Source organism: Dreissena polymorpha, chromosome 6 (genome assembly GCF_020536995.1).
Source record: "Dreissena polymorpha isolate Duluth1 chromosome 6, UMN_Dpol_1.0, whole genome shotgun sequence".
NCBI lineage: Eukaryota > Metazoa > Mollusca > Bivalvia > Myida > Dreissenidae > Dreissena > Dreissena polymorpha.
In genome coordinates this window covers 63,158,514-63,176,889 of record NC_068360.1, presented here as the reverse complement: position 1 = coordinate 63,176,889, position 18,376 = coordinate 63,158,514, and the positions used below count along the sequence as shown (strand labels likewise).

General features: G+C 36.6%; 1 protein-coding gene and 1 long non-coding RNA gene across 6 annotated transcripts in view; both read right to left on the bottom strand.

The window, feature by feature from the left end:
- Positions 1 to 18,376, bottom strand: part of LOC127834104 (protein jagged-1-like) — a 77,277-nt gene that overhangs the window by 38,629 nt on the left and 20,272 nt on the right. For all 4 annotated transcript variants that reach the window (XR_008027812.1, XM_052359713.1, XM_052359714.1 and 1 more), the window contains exons 3-4: positions 2,234 to 2,356; positions 1,621 to 1,737 (exon numbers count right to left, since the gene is read on the bottom strand). Coding sequence is in view for 3 of the 4 variants with exons in the window: in XM_052359713.1 (XP_052215673.1) it covers positions 1,621 to 1,737; positions 2,234 to 2,356 (240 nt within the window). In the remaining variant the exon portion in view is untranslated. The remainder of the gene's footprint in view (positions 1 to 1,620; positions 1,738 to 2,233; positions 2,357 to 18,376) is intronic.
- Positions 9,423 to 11,582, bottom strand: LOC127834106 (uncharacterized). Of its 2 annotated transcripts, XR_008027814.1 has the most exons (3): positions 11,396 to 11,582; positions 10,728 to 10,838; positions 9,423 to 10,109 (listed from the first exon to the last, which is right to left on the bottom strand). It is a non-coding gene; the product is annotated as an uncharacterized LOC127834106 (long non-coding RNA). The 2 variants fall into 2 exon arrangements; XR_008027813.1 differs by lacking the exon at positions 11,396 to 11,582 and having other exon boundaries at positions 10,728 to 11,313.

Sequence of the window (18,376 nt, the reverse complement as noted above, 5' to 3'; positions counted from 1 at the left end):
ACAAGCCAATTTATGCAGTAAGAAAGTTTTGAATCGAGACTCTCATGGGGGCGGCCATTGTTGAATGTTGAAACACGAATGACAACTCTGCTAGGAGAATGTTATCAGTGACGAGCAATCTCCTACGCAGTGGCGAATGCAAAATGGTAGTAACTGAAAAATCGAGTTATCTCAATCGGACTGGCTCGGTCTTTTACATAGGTCGTCATTGAGAATTTTTTTTTGATGGTTATCATACCTTGGACGATGCTGTTCCAGCATTGTCAAAAATGAAAAATTACAGCTTCAATGCACTCCTCTCAGTTGCAAATCAATGATAAACAAGCAAATTCGTTAAATTGATATCCCCGCAAATTACAAAAAATTTGTGACAGACTGACAGACAGAATGATGGATGGACGGAATGACGGACGGACTGATGGAATGACGGGTGGACGGATGGAATGACAGGTGATGGATGGATGGAATGACCAACGGACAATGCTAATTCTAAATCCCTCCTCCTTAATATGGTGGGGGATAAAAAGCACTTGTTATTGTGCTTCAACCACAGATGAAATAATTAAACAGAAACAAATATTTAAACAAGGGCTGTTTGTAAAACATGCCCCCCATATGGGCTGTCAGTTGTAGTGGCAGCCATTGGGTGAATACGTTTTTTGGCACTGTGACCTTGACCTTTGACCTAGTGACCTGAAAATCAATAGGGGTCATCTGCAAGTCATGATCAATGTACCTATGAAGTTTCATGATCCTAGGTGTAAGCTTTCTTGAGTTATCATCCGGAAACCATTTTACTGTGTCAAGTCACCATGACCTTGACCTTTGACCTAGTGACCTGAAAATCAATAGGGGTCATCTGCGAGTCATGATCAATGTACCTATAAAGTTTCGTGATCCTAGGCGTAAGCGTTCTTGAGTTATCATCCGAAAACCATTTTACTGGTTCGAGTCACCATGACCTTGACCTTTGACCTAGTGACCAGAAAATCAATAGGGGTCATCTGCGATCATGATCAATGTACCTATGAAGTTTTATGAACCTAGGCGTAAGCGTTCTTGAGTTATCATCCAGAAACGATTTTACTGGTTCGAGTCACCGTGACCTTTACCTTTGACCTAGTGACCTGAAAATCAATAGGGGTCATCTGCAAGTCATGATCAATGTACCTATGAAGTTTCATGATCCTAGGCGTAAGCGTTCTTGAGTTATCATCCCGAAACCATTTTTCTGTGTCAAGTCACAGGAACCTTGACCTTTGACCTAGTGACCTGAAAATCTATAGGGGTCATCTGCAAGTCATGATCAATGTACCTATAAAGTTTCATGATCCTAGGCGTAAGCATTCTTGAGTTATCATCCAGAAACCATTTTACTGGTTCTAGTCACCATGACCTTGACCTTTGACCTAGTGACCTGAAAATCTATTGGGGTCATCTACGAGTAATGATCAATGTACCTTCGAAGTTTCATGATCCTAGGCATAAGCATTCTTGAGTTATCATCCGGAAACCATTCAATGGACGGAAGGATGGACCGACATATGCAAAACAATATACCCCCTCTTTTTCGAAGGGGGGCATAAAAAGCAGAAGTAAATGCCCTGAAATGCATCTTACCGATTTCACAGTTCTTTCCAGACCAGCCTCGAGCACACTGGCAGGAGTATGTGCCTGCTCCATTGTAGCAGATGCCATTATGGAGGCAAGGGGCGAACAGTCTGCATTCGTTGATGTCTAAAATAGACATCATACAGTGTTATCTACACAGCATGCGTCTGTATTGAAACGCAAGAATATTATGAAAAATCCATGCAATTTAATTGAGAATACACATTTGTTTAAATTGACACATATATATATCAGAGTTAAACGTTAACTCACATTAATAACTTCATCCCAAAATTAACAGCTGAAAGCTTAACTGGGCGTTAAATTGTTATTTTCATTATAATTGTAGCATGCAACTAAAAATTACAAGTTTGGGCTATCACTTTTGTTTTTATTTATTGATTTAACAACTACTAACAGGTCCTCATGGCTCAGTGGATATGGTTTCCATCTTGAGTCCAGGACTACATAGATTCAATACCCAAAGTGGGAGTCTTCTTTGCATTTTCCCAAAAAACACCAAGTACTGGTTCTACCCAGGAAACAGACTCAAGAACATTTCCTTTGGCTTTCGATGCAATCAAGCTAACATAAATAGGTTTTAATTTAAAAGACTACGCACCAATTTGACAGTTGGTTCCCTCCCAACCCTCAGCACATATACACTTGAATGTTCCAGGTAGATTCTGGCATATGGCTCCATTCTGGCACGGGAACCGATCACACTGGTAGGGTTGCCACCAACCTGATGAAATAAAATTCTCTGACTTTTCACTGACTTTTCCCTGACCAAATCTTGGTTTTCACTGACTTGTTTAATTTTGCAACAAATTCGGCCTCCTTCTCCCAATACAGCCGACCAAATCCACCCATTTTATGTTTATTTTAAAGAAGAGAAAATCAATTTGTGATCTGTGATATATGGTAGGTTAATACATGAAAATCGTGCAGTTAGGAGTAGAAGCAGGTCTTCTTGATAACTGAAATAAATAAGTAAAGATAGTATTGCTCTTTCATGCTGTCATCTCTGATTATCCTGCAAAGCATAAAATATAGAATTAATCAGCTCTGGGGGCGAGCGTTGCAGAGCCTTCCTACCTTCAAGGATACAAAAAATTAATCAAAGATAAAAAAAAGAAGATAAACTTACATTTTTGAACATGCTTTACACATGTTAATGTTCTATGTCCATAGAAATAGTCAAAACATTTCAAATAAAAAATATACTGTTGAATCCACTTAAACAAATGATACCCGAAGAATGCCATAGCCACTAAATAACTTATGCGTTGACCCAAAATTTTATTTTTCCTGACTTCAGAAATTTCATTTTTCACTGACCAATTTTTTTTTTAAATATCCTGATTTTTTTCTGACCTTGAAAAAAAATCACATTTTCCCGACTTTTCAAGATAAGTGGCAACCCTGCACACTCATTCACATATGCAATGAAGCCAAATTATAATGACAAACAGCTTTAGATCCTTAAAATAAAACCTGAAAAACCTATTTAAGTACTGTAAAATCCTCACTATTAGAGAGACATAAATTTTCATGAATTTCGTAAGTTGACCGATGCAAATTACTTATATCTTTTGCAAAAATCTAAAATCCACAAATTTACGTGTCCACAAAAAAAGGATTTTTTAAAAACCATGAAATTTCATGCTGATAAGTATCAATGATTTGACAGTATCATAACAAACAAAAAGTGGATAAGTATAGCATCAAAAGCTAAGTATTATTACAACCAAACTAGTGATAAAGGCTATTGTTCACCCTTGACCACTAGAGCTGTAACGATTCACAAATCATTAGATTCGATTCGATTTTGATACCAAATGGTCCGATTCTATTATTTTCAATTTGATTCAAATTAAACTATTTGCAGCTTATTTTGCAAACTATTTCATGTTTGGTTTGTCCAGGGCATGAATAAATATTTTTGGTATTTGTTATTAACTTATTAAGTCATAATGTTGTACATTTAAAGTGTTTAATTTTTTAAATAAAGCTTAAAAACGCACATTGTTTTATAAGAAACAAATTTATTGAACAAAACTACTTGATGAGTTATTTTTAAATAACATAAAATGCACAATCTATCACATGTGTTTAACAGAAAAACCAAACAAAAACAAACATGCAAGTATATAAACAACTTCCAGTTGACTTCTTAACAGAATGAACACAGTTAAGTAAAAACATCAACTGACTGATTTCAACTAACGTCAACAAAACACGTTTTGCAAGTTGCCTTTGCATCAGAACCTCGCGAAACCCATAATGTCCCCATACTTTTTATTTTTATTTTGGCAGTGCGTCTTTCAGCGTGGTTTAAGAAGCCATTTTACCGGCTGATGTAATGCTAAGCATGTTATTCATTCATTCATTGGATGCCATATTGGCTACTGACCAATCACAAGAGGTATTACAAATGATAAGAAAGTTTAGACGACGGATTTGGAAAGTAAGGTTTAAAATGCTGATCAATCAGGATTGCAGTGAATTGAAATTGGCCGTATTGATATCAAAATCGAATCGGCAGCGTTGAACCAGTTTTTTGATGCATCGAACCGAATGGTTTCAGCTCTATTGACCACTCAAATACGCACTATGAAGCCTTGTAGTCCTTTAGAAAACCAAATTAAAAACAAGAGGGCCTGAAAAGCCCAAAGTCGCTCACCTGAGATTCAAAGGAACTGACCTGTTCTGTGCATCCCAAGATGTCATTAGAACAAATGTTCTAACCAACTTTCATGAATAGTCAACACCCTGACGGCCGCGTTTTTCAACACACCAGGACTATTTTTGTACACATCGAGGTAATATTCTGACCAAGTTTCATGAAGATTGGACAATAAATGTGACTTTTAATAGTGTTAACAAGTTTTTACAATAGCCAAATAAGGAAAAATGCCCCGCCCCCTGATGGCCATGTTTTCCAACCAACTGGAACAATTTATGAACTCGTCCAAGATATCATTGGGGCAAATCTTCTGACCAAGTTTAGAAGATCAGACAATAAATGTGGCCTCTAGAGTGTAAACAAGGTTTTACTATAGCCATATAAGGAAATATGCCCCACCCCATGTGTTTTTTAACCAACCAAAACGACTTTTAAACTCATCTAAGATATAATTGGGACAAATCTTCTGACCAAGTTTTATTATGATCGGACAATAAATGTGGCCTCTAGAGCGTTAACAAGGTTTTACTATAGCCATATAAGGAAAAATGCCCCGCCCCCTGGCGGCCATGTTTTTCAACCAACGGGCAATATCATTTTTTTAACTTGTTCAAGGTATTATTAGGATGAATCTTCTGACCAAGTTTCATTAAGATCAGACAATAAATGTGGTCTCTAGAGTGTTAACAAGATTTTACTATAGCCATATATAGCCATAAAAGGAAAAATGCCCCACCCGTTGGCAGCCATGTTTTTCAAGCAAACGTAACCATTTTTCAACTCATCCAAGATATCATTGAGACCAATCTTCTGACAAAATTTCATAAAGATTGAACAATAAATGTAAACTCTAGAGTGTTCACAAGGTTTTACTATAGCCATATATAGCCATATAAGGAAAAATGCCCGCCCCTTTGCAGCCATGTTTTTCAAGCAAACGTATCCATTTTCGAACTCATCCAAGATATCATACAGACCTGCAATCTTCTGACCAAATTTCATGAAGATTGGACAAAAATGTGGCCTCTAGAGTGTTAACAAGGTTTTACTATAGCCATATAAGGAAAACTGCCCCGCCCCCTGGGGGCCATGTTTTTTCACCGATCTGGACCATTTTCGAACTCGTCCGAGATGTCATTTAGACAAACATTTTGACAAAGTTACATGAAGATTGGGCATCAAATGTGACGTCTACAGTGTTCACAAGGTTTTCTTTTTTTTGACCTAGTGACCTAGTTCTTGACCCGGCATGACCCAGTTTCGATCTCAGTTGAGGTATCAATGGGACAAATGTTCTGACCAAATTTCATGAAGATCAGACAAAAAATGTTGCCTCTAGAGTGTTCACAAGGCAAAATGTTGACGACGCACGACGGACAAAAGGCGATCACAAAAGCTCACCATGAGCATGTTGTGCTCAGGTGAGCTAAAAACTAGGATCACTCTGAGATGTGTATTGATTTGTACTGTTATGCATGTGGCTAAATGGGTCAGTGGGAGAAATTAAGAGTGCATTCATGATAGGAGGTCAGAAAATTTAAGTTATAAACAGTTTTTTCTCCCCTTAGTTATCTTCTGCCAAATAATTATTACTACATAAAACTTTTTTTTTTAATTAATAAAGACTACATGTATTCAGATAGCATAAAACATGTTTGTTGCTGTAAATCACCAACCGATCATCCTCAGAAAGGAAAAAACATCACCAATGTTTTTGTCGAAATTGTACTATATTATAATCAGAATTAATTTAAATGCATGAAGATAATGAATGTCATAATATGCATACATTTGATTCGAAGCGTATATTGGTTGTACTTGAGCCATATAAGGAAAACTGCCCTGCCCCCTGGCTGCCATGTTTTTCAACCAACCTCAACTATTTTCGAACTCATCCAAGATATCATTGGGACAAATCTTCTGACCAAAATTCATGAGATTGGACTGTTGTTAAAAACCAACCAATCATCATCAGAATTAAATGTGGCCTCTATAGTGTTAACAAGGTTTTACTATACATATAACGATAAATTCCCCACCCCCGGGGGCCATGTTTTTCAACCAACCGGAATCATTTTCAAACTCATCCAAAATAATATTAGGCAAAATCTTCTGACCAAGTTTCATGAAGATAGGACAATAAATGTGGCCTTTAGAGTGTTAACAAGTTTTACTAAAGCAATGTATAGCCAAATACAGTACAGCTCACGCAAAACCAACAAATTCCGCGATCCGCGGAGTTTGACAACATCAATTGTTCGCGGAGTCGACTGGGCATCGACCATCTGGTCGCCGAGTCGCCGTGTCTGTTCGCCGAGACACGCCGCGGCACGCCTCGGCATGATGCCGAGGAAATTGTTGGTGATATGAAGCTGAGTCACTCGGCGAACAATCTTATAAACTATAATTTACCTGGGATAGAAACTGATTACAAGTTCTGAAATCATGATGTTTATTAAATGTAGATTAACTACGTTCGGACAATTCCTCAAAATAAAATATAATTTAAACACACTGTATCGTTACCGTTACGCTGTTTCAGTTCCTTCATTACTGAAACAATTAGTGTATTGTATACTGACTGCAGCTTCTTGGGAAAACAGGGCTTAATGCATATGCATAAATTGTCAACCCAGTACCAGAGACTGTCTTTAAACGAAAAACACCATAGAATCAGAAAGTGTCGTCCTTGATTAGCTTGTGCGAACTGCACTGGCTAATTAGTGTGCACAGGACACCACTTATTGGACATACATAAGGCCCCGTTTTCCCTGAACGCAGCCAATATGTACAGATTTCAATGACAAACTGGCCAATGTCGGCGCACAGGCTGTTAAACACTATTGATTACATACACACACTCACTGTCTGCAGTGTACCAGTGGTAAAGCATAAACAGGCTAATCAGTGTGCACAAGCAGATGCGGTGGTCATCGTTCTTAGGGTAGTTAAGAGCAGACCGACTTGCAAAACTAGCTCTTAACCTTAATTGTTCGCAAGCGAACAACTAACAAGAGAGGTGTTTGTCAGAAACACAATGCCCCCTTCTGCGCCGCTTTGAAGCCATATATTTGATCTTTGACCTTGGAGGATGACCTTGACCTTTGACCACACAAAAAGTGCAGCTCCATGAGATACACATGCATGCCAAATATCAAGTTTCTATCTTCAATATTGCAAAAGTTATGACCAATGATTAAGTGTTATTACGGACGGACGGACTGACGGACAGACAGACAGACAGACGGACGGCTTGACGGACAGTTAAAAAACTTCATGCCACTCTTCGGGGGGCATAAAAAAAAAGTACGTATGCCAAATACTGCTGTTCACAGAACATTATTGTATTTCAGCTAATGGAACCACATATATCTCAGACACGTGAAGTATCATATGCAAATGATGATGATGATGGTGATGAAAATGACGACGACGACCACGACGCCGCCGCCGCCCCGTCACCGCCGCCGATGCTGCTGCTGCTGATGATGATGATGATGCTGATTATGTTCAATATCACGACCGCATTTGAACATAGATGTAGAAGTGGACCGCTAAACATTAGAACTGACGTGTATACATGTACATCGAACAAGCATAATAGGCTTCAATTTAACCCTTTACCACTTAGATACGTATTTTCACGCATTTGTAGTCCCTTGGAAAGTTATATTTAATTTAAGACCTTTCTTACTCGATTCAAGTTCTTAAGCCTTCATCTACAAACATTAGATACTGATGAGCAGCAAACAGCATTAAACCTGAACAGACTGCGAGTTACTCGCAGGCTGTTCTGGTTTTATGCTGTTTGCACATAGCCATTTCCACTTTGCTGATAGGGAAAGGGTTAAACAAGTGTTCTGATTAAAAATAAGTAGCTTTTCTTCACATGGACTGGGTATTAAAGATAAAGACCGCAGGAGCACATTGGCAATCGAATAGCGCGAATTCTGTACCCCGCAAATTCATGTGTTGAACATTACGTTAAGAAAATAAGAACACTGTCATTACATTATTCTTACAAAATTCCTTGCGTGTCATGAATTACCAAAAGGTTGTAATCGTAACACCATTATACGTTTGCCTTACATATACGTATCGAAGGCAATGATACGTGAAGTTCCGAAAATTGGAATAACAAATATATATCAAGCATTTGCGTTACACACGGAAGTTTTATACATAAAAGTAGTTAATAAGATATCAGCTATGTCTGCCCGACTTAAGTTATTCATTGAAAATAATTGGCATTGCAAATATGTTCTTCCCGTTTCACAAAATCTTAAAACAGCAAGCCCAAAAATTAAAGGACGTACTTGCAAACCTATTTTATCATATACAAAAACAAGCTTTGCAGGGGTATCGATTGCAACAGACCGGGATTTTTCAAAGCCGTATCAGATTTCACAAGTACAATTTAAACTTATGAGGCGTTCGCCATGGGTCTTATAAATATTGGGTGTATTAACATTAACGAAATATCAAGCGCACAAGCCCTCCCGTTCATCATGTTTAAGGTACACGATCTTCAACAATAGACAAATACATACTAGTAATACCCCGGGTGTACTTTGTCCAGGGTTTTCCATGGAAATCCATGGAAAATATGAGGCTGGAGTATTCGGACTAAGTTTCCAGCCTTTTCCAGCGTCAATGTTTAAAAAAAAAGGGTGGAAAATTGTCCATGGTATGTGGAAATAGCCTGGAATAGTTTCCATGGTTTTCCAGGCTCCCTGGAATAATTACCATGGAACAATTTCCAGGGTTTTCCAGCCAGCATGGAATAAATACCGTCCGAATACTCCATGTAATCTGGAAAACCATGGAAAACCATGGATTTTTTTCCAGGGTTTTCCAGATTACATGGAGTATTCGGACGGTATTTTTTCCATGCTGGCTGGAAAACCCTGGAAAATGTTCCAGGGTTTTTCTTTGTTTAATATTCCATGGATGCCTGGTATAACATGGAAAATTGTCCAGCGTTTACCATGGTCACTGAATAGAAAAAGAAATTTCTGGTCTAAAAACAATATTCATGTATTAAATGAATACAATACTCACAGCTTAAATAAATCATAATTTAAGGTTAGATTAAAACAAAACAAAAAATCAACATAATGCCTTAGTTTCTTCGATGTATTATTTTGTTCACAATTCATCAAAATATAACATCAGATTACAAATTGTGTTACATTTATTTAACAAATTATTCAGATCAAACAAGTGTTGTTTAATACATGCTTACAAAGCCTCTAGGTCCATTATCATAAATCAAGCCCTTACATAACAGAACAGGCGCTACTTTAAAAGTTAAAAAGTATAATGCAACCTTAACAACATGTATTCAAAGTAACAAAATACAAGCAAGTCAAGTAATATACAGTAACAATTCACGAACCCTGTACAAACGATATACAAGAAACAAAATGAAAAATTTAAGTTATTTTAGCTACTTTATGTTTGTCACAATATATGTAGCTGCCCATGAGCACAAGGATACTATTTTTCTCAGCTACTTTCACTTTAATGCAATTTAGGTGCTCAATTTCATTAAAATACTTTTATATAATTTTATTGTTCAAAGAAATTCAGAACATAATGCATGTACATGTATTACTTTCCAAGTGACAGTTTAAAATATAATTTTAAGTCTAAAACTTGTGAAGGCAGCTTAGTAAATTATAAGTACCCAGGTGGGATAAAATTACAGTTTTTAAAAACTTTTTTGTTAATTAGCTGGGCTTCAGTAGGTCGTGGATCTTTTATAGAACTTGTACTGCTGTTATACTGTACGGCTCCTGCATGATCTCTGAAAGAAAAACAAAGCAAACAATATTACAAGAAAGTCATAAGTTTTTTACATTCATCTGTAAAAGTAAATGTGCAGCAATCATATGATTGAATATCTATACTTCAATGCTCATTCATATTTTAATCTATTTTAGATATTTCATATCACTGCTCAATTCGGTACATCTGGCTTTTTTGTATTTGAGCGAACATTTACGATCCTAAGTAGTTAGCAATTATTTCTTTTTCATTTACTGAAATTTATTCTCTTAAAGTTTGCAAGCGGGCTTTAATCTACTTGCAAACAGGCAACCACACAGGAAAACTGAGACTTTCAAGTGAATAAATTGGTGATTTAACTTATATTTTTATATGACTCTCTTTTATTTTGAAATTTATATTGTTGTTTTCTTAAATGCCCCAAAACGGGGTACACTAGCATGTATCTGGAAACTCAAACATATATAGGAATTTTATATTCAGATATTGCTATATGAAAGATATGCTAATTTGCTAATTCATATAAAAATAACCTGTAATTGAAACTAGACCAAAATATTGGATACCAAAAAGACAAAATACTTTCAGGTGGTTAAAACTTAATTACTTAATGAGCCCGGGGCATAACAATATTTACCATGAATTTGTGGCCATGTTAGTCCTCTTGGTAAATGCGCCAAAAGAGCCGCTTTGCTGTCTTGGGTTATTTCCCTGCCAAACTCTGCAGTATCTTCCATCAACTGGTCAGCTACAGTTAAAGCACATAATGAAAATGTATATAGAAAATAATTCAAGTATTGTTTTAAATATTTAGTAAAATTGTCTTTAAATAATAACTTACAATGAAGTTAATACATCACAAAGCATAGCATAACAAAATTTGTAGGTATGATTAGTACAAATTTATTATTGCTATAATTAGAATGATGTGTAATTCTATTGGTATGAAAATGCACAGTGAAACCTAAAAAACAATGCTATTGGTTTAATTAATTTATTTATAAACATTAACAGCATTAATGAGCATTGAGTTCTCATCATGCACAGCACATAACTCCCTTAGCCTCAGTTCCCTAGCCATGCATTATAAACTTCCGATACTACATTCAAGCTTATTAATATCTCCACATAGGACTTCCTTAATCAAGCTGCAAACTGCACTTAGTGAAAATGTGTGTGACAGCTGCTTTTAAACTTCTATATTTGCCATACTTTTACCTAAAATGTCACATAAAAAAGGTCTACAATGATGACATAAGAAGAATAAATTTAAAGGAATATTTAGAAATAATGAAAAGCACAAACCTTCAGTTGTTGTTCTATTCCTAGACAGACTTCTGAAACACTTGTATGCATCACTTTTTAACAACATTTCATGTCACTTTCCAAATGATATCCATACATTATTATTTTAAGAAATTCTTGTTAATGGAAAAACTCATTAACTCTACTGTTTGTGAAATTACATTAACTTCATTTTAACAACAAGTTTAACCTGCAAAACGCCTTCTCCAGAATTTCAATCTAACAGGTAAACTTTCTGTATTTGAACTCAGCCAATCAGAAAAGGCTGTGATATTTTATAACCAATAGATTAGCAGCAGACATATCTGACTCACACACAGGTTTATCAGATAGTTTGTTAATTGCAAACCTGGACTGTAGTTAAATATTGAGTGTGTATACACCTTGAACAGGGTTAAAGAATTTAAACTTGTAGACATTGCTTTGAAAGTTACTACTATTACTTCTACTACTAGTACTACTACTACTACTACTACTTCTGCAAAACTACTACTACTATTACAACAGCCACAACAACAACAACAACAACTACTATTACTACTACTACTACTACTACTACTACTACTACTACTACTACTGCTACTTCTACTTCTACTACTACTACTACTACTACTACTACTACTACTACTACTACTATTACTACTACTACTACTGCTGCTACTACTACTACTACTGCTTCAACTACTACTAGTGCTTCAACTTCTACTACTACTACTGCTGCTACTGCTGCTACTACTCCTGCTGCTGCTGCTACTACTACTGCTACTGCTGCTGCTACTACTACTACAACTCCTGCTGCAGCGACTACAACTACTTCTACTGCTGCTGCTGCTGCTGCTGCTGCTGCTGTTACTACTACTACTACTACTACTACTACCACCACTACTACTACTACTACTACTACTACTACTACTACTACTACTACTACTACTAGTACTTCAACTACTATTGCTACTACTACTGCTACTGATGCTGATGCTGCTACTGCTACTACTGCTGCTGCTGCTACTTCTACTACTACTTCTTCTACTACTACTACTTCTACTACTACTGCTGCTGCTAATGCTACTTCCTTAACTACTACTACTACTGCTGCTACTAGTATTGTTATTATTATTTATACTACTATTGCTACCGTTACTGCTACTATTCCTGTAAATGCTAAAACAACAACACAATAATAACTGCTACTACTGCTACTGTCACTTAAATTTGCACCAATAGTATAATTATCAGTAGTTTAACTGCTTAAACAACTTATACAACAACCACTTTTACTTCTACTCCTACAACATATTCTACTGCCAGCCTCAGCATTACTACTTCTACCACTACTACTACTACTATAACTACTACTATTTCTGCCCAAACTATGCACATTGTTTTATGTTGTATTCATATGTTGTGTAAATTGTTGAACTCTGATTTACTTTGAATAAAATGTGTTGCATTTTTATCAATTATTTTCTCCTCTTATAAAGTCTAAGTTTTTTCCAGGGTCAGCTGAAAATGTTAGAGTCTTTTCCATGCTTAAAAAATTCAATGTTCCACTTTCCATGCTATCTGGAAATATTTTCCATGGTTATCCAGCCTAAATCCAGCGTTTTCCATTCCTTTTCCATGCTTTTCCATCCAAGGCTGGAAAATGCTTGGAAAAAAAGTCCACGTTTCATGGACATTTCTAGAACAAAACCCTGGAAAACCCTGGAAACTGTTTCAAATTCCAGGGATTTCCATGGAATTCCATGTTATACCATGGATTTCCAGCCTAAGTTCCATGATTACCCTGGACAATGTACACCCGGGACATGCCATGGCCAATGCGTCCCAACATTATATACCAGAGTGCAAGCTTCATTTTTATATTATAACGGGTATTTGAACATAACATACATACTTTGGACTTTTTACAAGTTTAAGATTTATAAAAATAGGTTATGTTAAAGGTTTTATAATCGTACGGTCAAATAAAACATTATATCAAATCGCTGAAGGCACTGAAGTTGTTCGCTATTGCATAATCTTAGTTTTCAAAATTATGTTATAGCTTTTTATACCGCAAGTTTGAAATGCACACAACCCATTCAAATTTATAAAGAGTGTGTCGCAAAGCACAGGTTGAGATATGGGTGCACTTTTTATCCTCATATTAATGTTATAGAGATAACTTAGACAAAGCAACAACAATATATCTTTCTTTTTTCGCAGATGGTTGCTGCACTGGCAGCCATCTTTAGAATTTTGGTTGCCTTGCTAAAGAATAATAGGCCTAGAATCATGTACATGTTGTAAAATGTGTATCTAATACTACATTTATTTTCTTTAAATTATTAAGCAACAATTTTCGTTCCCGAAATAATCTACGTGATTTAACAGTGTAAACTTTAACTCAATATAGATCTAGTTATCGACATACACAATAATTGTTTTGACAGATGACATCCGATTGATAATTTAATTAAATGTATGCAGATATAGAGAAATGTTAACAATCGCACAGCGTATTTTCTGTGTATGTTTCTATATTTCGATAACACGTGTTATAGATTCGTATACAATCAATATTTGTAAATAGTTATACTCGGCGAATCGCCGCATCTACGCGGCGTTACTCCGCGAATCGATGCCGAGGCAAAAACAGACGCGGCGTCACTCCGCGAAATTTCGCCGAGTGCCTCGGCATCATGCCGAGTAAATACGCGGCGAAAATACGTTAACAGAAGAATCTTTGTTGGTTTTGCATGAGCTGTACTGTAAGGAAAAATGCCCCTGGTGGCCATGATTTTCAAGCGACTGGAACCATTTTCGAACTCTTCTGACCAAGTTTCATGATGGTCAGACAATAAATGTGGCATCTAGAGAGTGCCCTGCCCCCTGGGCCCTTAGTTGTACATGTTTTTCAACCAACCCGAACCATTTTCAACTCGTCCAACATATAATTAGGATGAATCTTTTGACCAAGTTTCATGAAGATCGGACTATAACTGTGGCCTTTAGAATTTTACTAAAGCCATATAAAGCCATAAAAGGAAAAATGCCCCGCCCCTGGTGGCCATGTTTTTCAAGAAACGGGAACCATTTTCGAACTTGTCCAAGATATTATTTCGACAAATCTTCTGACCAAGTTTCATAAATGAGGCCTCTAGAGAGTTAACAAGGTTTTACTATAGCTATATAAGGAAAAATGCCCCTCCCCCATGGCAGCCATGTTTTTCAACCAATCAGAACCATTTTGGAACTAATCCAAGATATCATTGGAAAAAATCTCCTGACCAAGTTTCATGAAGATCGGACAATAAATGTGGCCACTGGAATGTTAACAAGGTTTTACAAAAGCCATATGTAGCCATATTAGGAAAAATGCTACGCCCCCTGGTGGCCATGTTTTTATAACAACCGGAACCATTTTCAAACTCCTCCAAGATATCATTGGGAGAAATCTTCTGACCATGTTTCACGATTATCTGAAAATAAATGTGGCCTCTAGAGTGTTAACAAGGTTTTACTATAGCAATATAGGGAAAAATGCCCTGCCCCCTGGTGGCCATATTTTTCAACAGACTGGCTTCATTTTCGTACTCGTCCAAGAAATTATTAGGATGACCAAGTTTCAAGAAGATCCGACAATAAAGGCTTTACTATAGCCATATATAGCCATAATAAGGAAAAATGCTCCGGCCCCTTGGCAGCCATGTTTTTCAAGCAAATGTAACCATTATCGAACTCTTGCACGATATCATTAAGACCATTATCTTCTGACCATATTCCATGAAGATTGGACAATAAATGTGGCCTCAAGAGTGTTAACAAAGTTTAACTAAAGCTATATAAGGAAAAATTCCCCGCCCCCTTGGTGGCCATGTTTTTCAACCAACCGAAACCATTTTCGAACTCATTTAAGATATCATTGGGACAAATCTTCTGACCAAGTTTCATGAAGATCGGACAATAAATGTGGCCTCTAGAGTATTAACAAGGTTTTACTTAAGCCATTTATAGCCGTTTTAGGAAAAATGCCCCGCACCCTGGTGGCCATGTTTTTTAAGCAACTGGAACCATTTTTCTGACCAAGTTTCATGATGATCGAACAATAAATGTGGCCTCTAGAGTGTTAACAAGGTTTTACTACAGCCATATAAGGAAATATGCCCCGCCCCTTGGCGGCCATGTTTTTCAACCAACTGGCATCATTTTCGAACTCGTCTAAGATATTAATTGGATGAATCTTTTGACCAAGTTTCATACAGATCTGACAATAAATGTTGCCTCTAGAGTGTTAACAAGGTTTTACTATAGCCAGATATAGCCATATAAGGAAAAATGCCCCGCCACTTTGCAGCCATGTTTTTCAAGCAAACGTATCCATTTTGGAAATCATCAAGATATCATAGAGACCAATCTTCTGTCCAAATTTCATTAAGATTGGACAATAAAAGTGGCCTCTAAGGTGTTAACAAGGCAAATGTTGACGCTGCACTACGGACAAAAGGCGATCACAAAAGCTCACCATGAGCACATTGTGCTCAGGTGAGCTAAAAATGTGGCCTCTAGAGTGTTAACAAGGCAAAATGTTGACAACGGACGACGCACGACGCACACAAATTGATTCCAAAAGCTCACCATGTGCACGATGTGCTCAGGTGAGCTAAAAATAATAAAATTAAAGTTAACAAGAAACAAGAGCTGTGTTTGTTAAACAATTGGGACAAATCTTTGGACCCAGTTTCATGAGATCAGACAAAAAATGTGGCCTCTAGAGTGTAGAGGCAAAATGTTGACGACGGATGACGCACGACAGACGACGCACAAAAAGTGATCCCAAAAGCTCGCCATGAGCATGTTGTGCTCAGGTGAGCTAAAAATAACAAAATTAAAGTTAACAAGAAACAACAGCTGTGTTTATGAAACACAATGCCACCTACTGTGCCGCTTTGAAGCCATATATTTGACCTTCGACCTTGAAGGATGACCTTAACCTTGACCTATCACCACTCAAAATGTGCAGCTCCATGAGATACATATGCATGCCAACTATCAAGTTGCTATCTTCAATATTGCAAAAGATATGACCAAGGTTAATGTTTTGGGACAGAATGACAGACAGACAGGCCAAAAACAATATACCCCCGATCATTCGATCCGGGGGCATAAACCCTAACCCTATCTGAATTTTTCCAGAAAACAGCTCAAATGTATGCATGCACTTGCTGTAAAAATGGATTTAGATTGTATCATTAAACATTCTATCAATCTGTCAGTCCTATTCCATGTTAAACTAACAAAGCAGTACTCATAACGTTGAAGTTTGCTAATCCTTGTATAGGATTGGATTATCTACCAAAATAGTTAGCAATGATTATATGGCAATTTACAGCCATAAATGTGAAGCATTTTTTTCATAGACCTTATTACTTTTGCAACCAAAATATAAATTATTAATTACCAGTCAAGAAATAATAAAAACAAGATGTGTTTGTGAAACACTATGTCCCCCCCCCCATATATTTGACCTTTGACCTTGAAGGATAACCTTGACCTTTCACCACTCAAATTGTGCAGCATCATGAGATACACATGCATGCCAAATATCAAGTTGCTATCTTCAATATTGCCAATGTTAAAGTTTGACGCAAACAAACAAACAAACAGATAGTTGAGGGCAAAAACAATATGTCCCCCAGTATAGACTAGGGGACATACAAATAAGTTTGTTGATGGTGTGTTTTTTTCTGAAAAAAAGTAGTATTTAACAAGTTTATATATTGCAGAAGTTGTTGCTGGTTTGGGTTTATATATTCTAAAATATTCCAATGTAATAGGAATTGTTTTACACTTGTAAAAAGGTGTAACAAACTCGTGTAAAATGAAAATTGTTAAATTTAAATCTATTATGAATTTTAGATGTAAAATCTGACAGGTTTTTACACTTTAATAATAAGAAAATTATCACACGCGTTATTAAGAGGTATAAAAAAGATGAACTGAATAAATTGATAATGTTTTAAATTATAAACAAGAGCTGTCTCGATAGGATGACATATTGCCCCCGAAAAAAGCATTGATAGTGCATACCAAATATGAAGGTTAAATGCGGACTCTAAGTTCAAGGTCAAGGTAGAAGGGGTCAAAATTTGGGTTCGTATGGAAAGGCCTTGTCCATATACACATGCATACCAAATATGAAGGTTACATCTGAAGCGACATAGAAGTTATGAGCATTTTTCGAAACCTAAACGCAGATTTTGAAACCTTAACGCGGACCCTAATGTCAAGGTCAAAGTCAAAGGGGTCCAAATTTGTGTGCGTACGGAAAGGCCTTGTCTACACATGCATACCAAATATGAAGGTTACATCTGAAGCGACATAGAAATTATGAGCATTTTTCAAAAAAGTGTGACGGACGGACAGACAGACGGAAATGCGATCACTATATGCCCACCTTCTTGGCATAAAAATTGCGAGCACTTTTGCGAGCAGAGACAGTGTTTTGACAGTCCTCCACTGAAATTACAAATGGAAACAATTTACAAGAAACATATGAATTCCACTAAAAAGCAAATTGTTTAAATGAGTTTGCAATTTTATGACGGAGAAGAGCATTGTCACTTAGAAAACAGCAGTCCTTTATCTGGTGAATGTTGAATTACTTCTGTATCCATAGCAGCCCAAACTATGCATTTCACCATATGGCACTTTAAGTACACAAAGTGTTTCAGCAACCTTGCTAAACGTCTTTTTGATTTGTTACAAGATCCAACTTTAGTTTTCATTTATTTTTGTAGCAACAAAACTTTATTTTTGACAAAGACAATTAAATGATGTCACTAATTCCCAATATTGCCCTATATCCACCTATTGGGTTTGATCAACCTCTCAACACTTTTTTAGTTACTCAGGGATCGAGACGCCAACCCTTTCTATGTCACTTTGCCTATTGGCCTAGTTTAATAGCACAATCAAACAGAAACATGCTCTATTAAT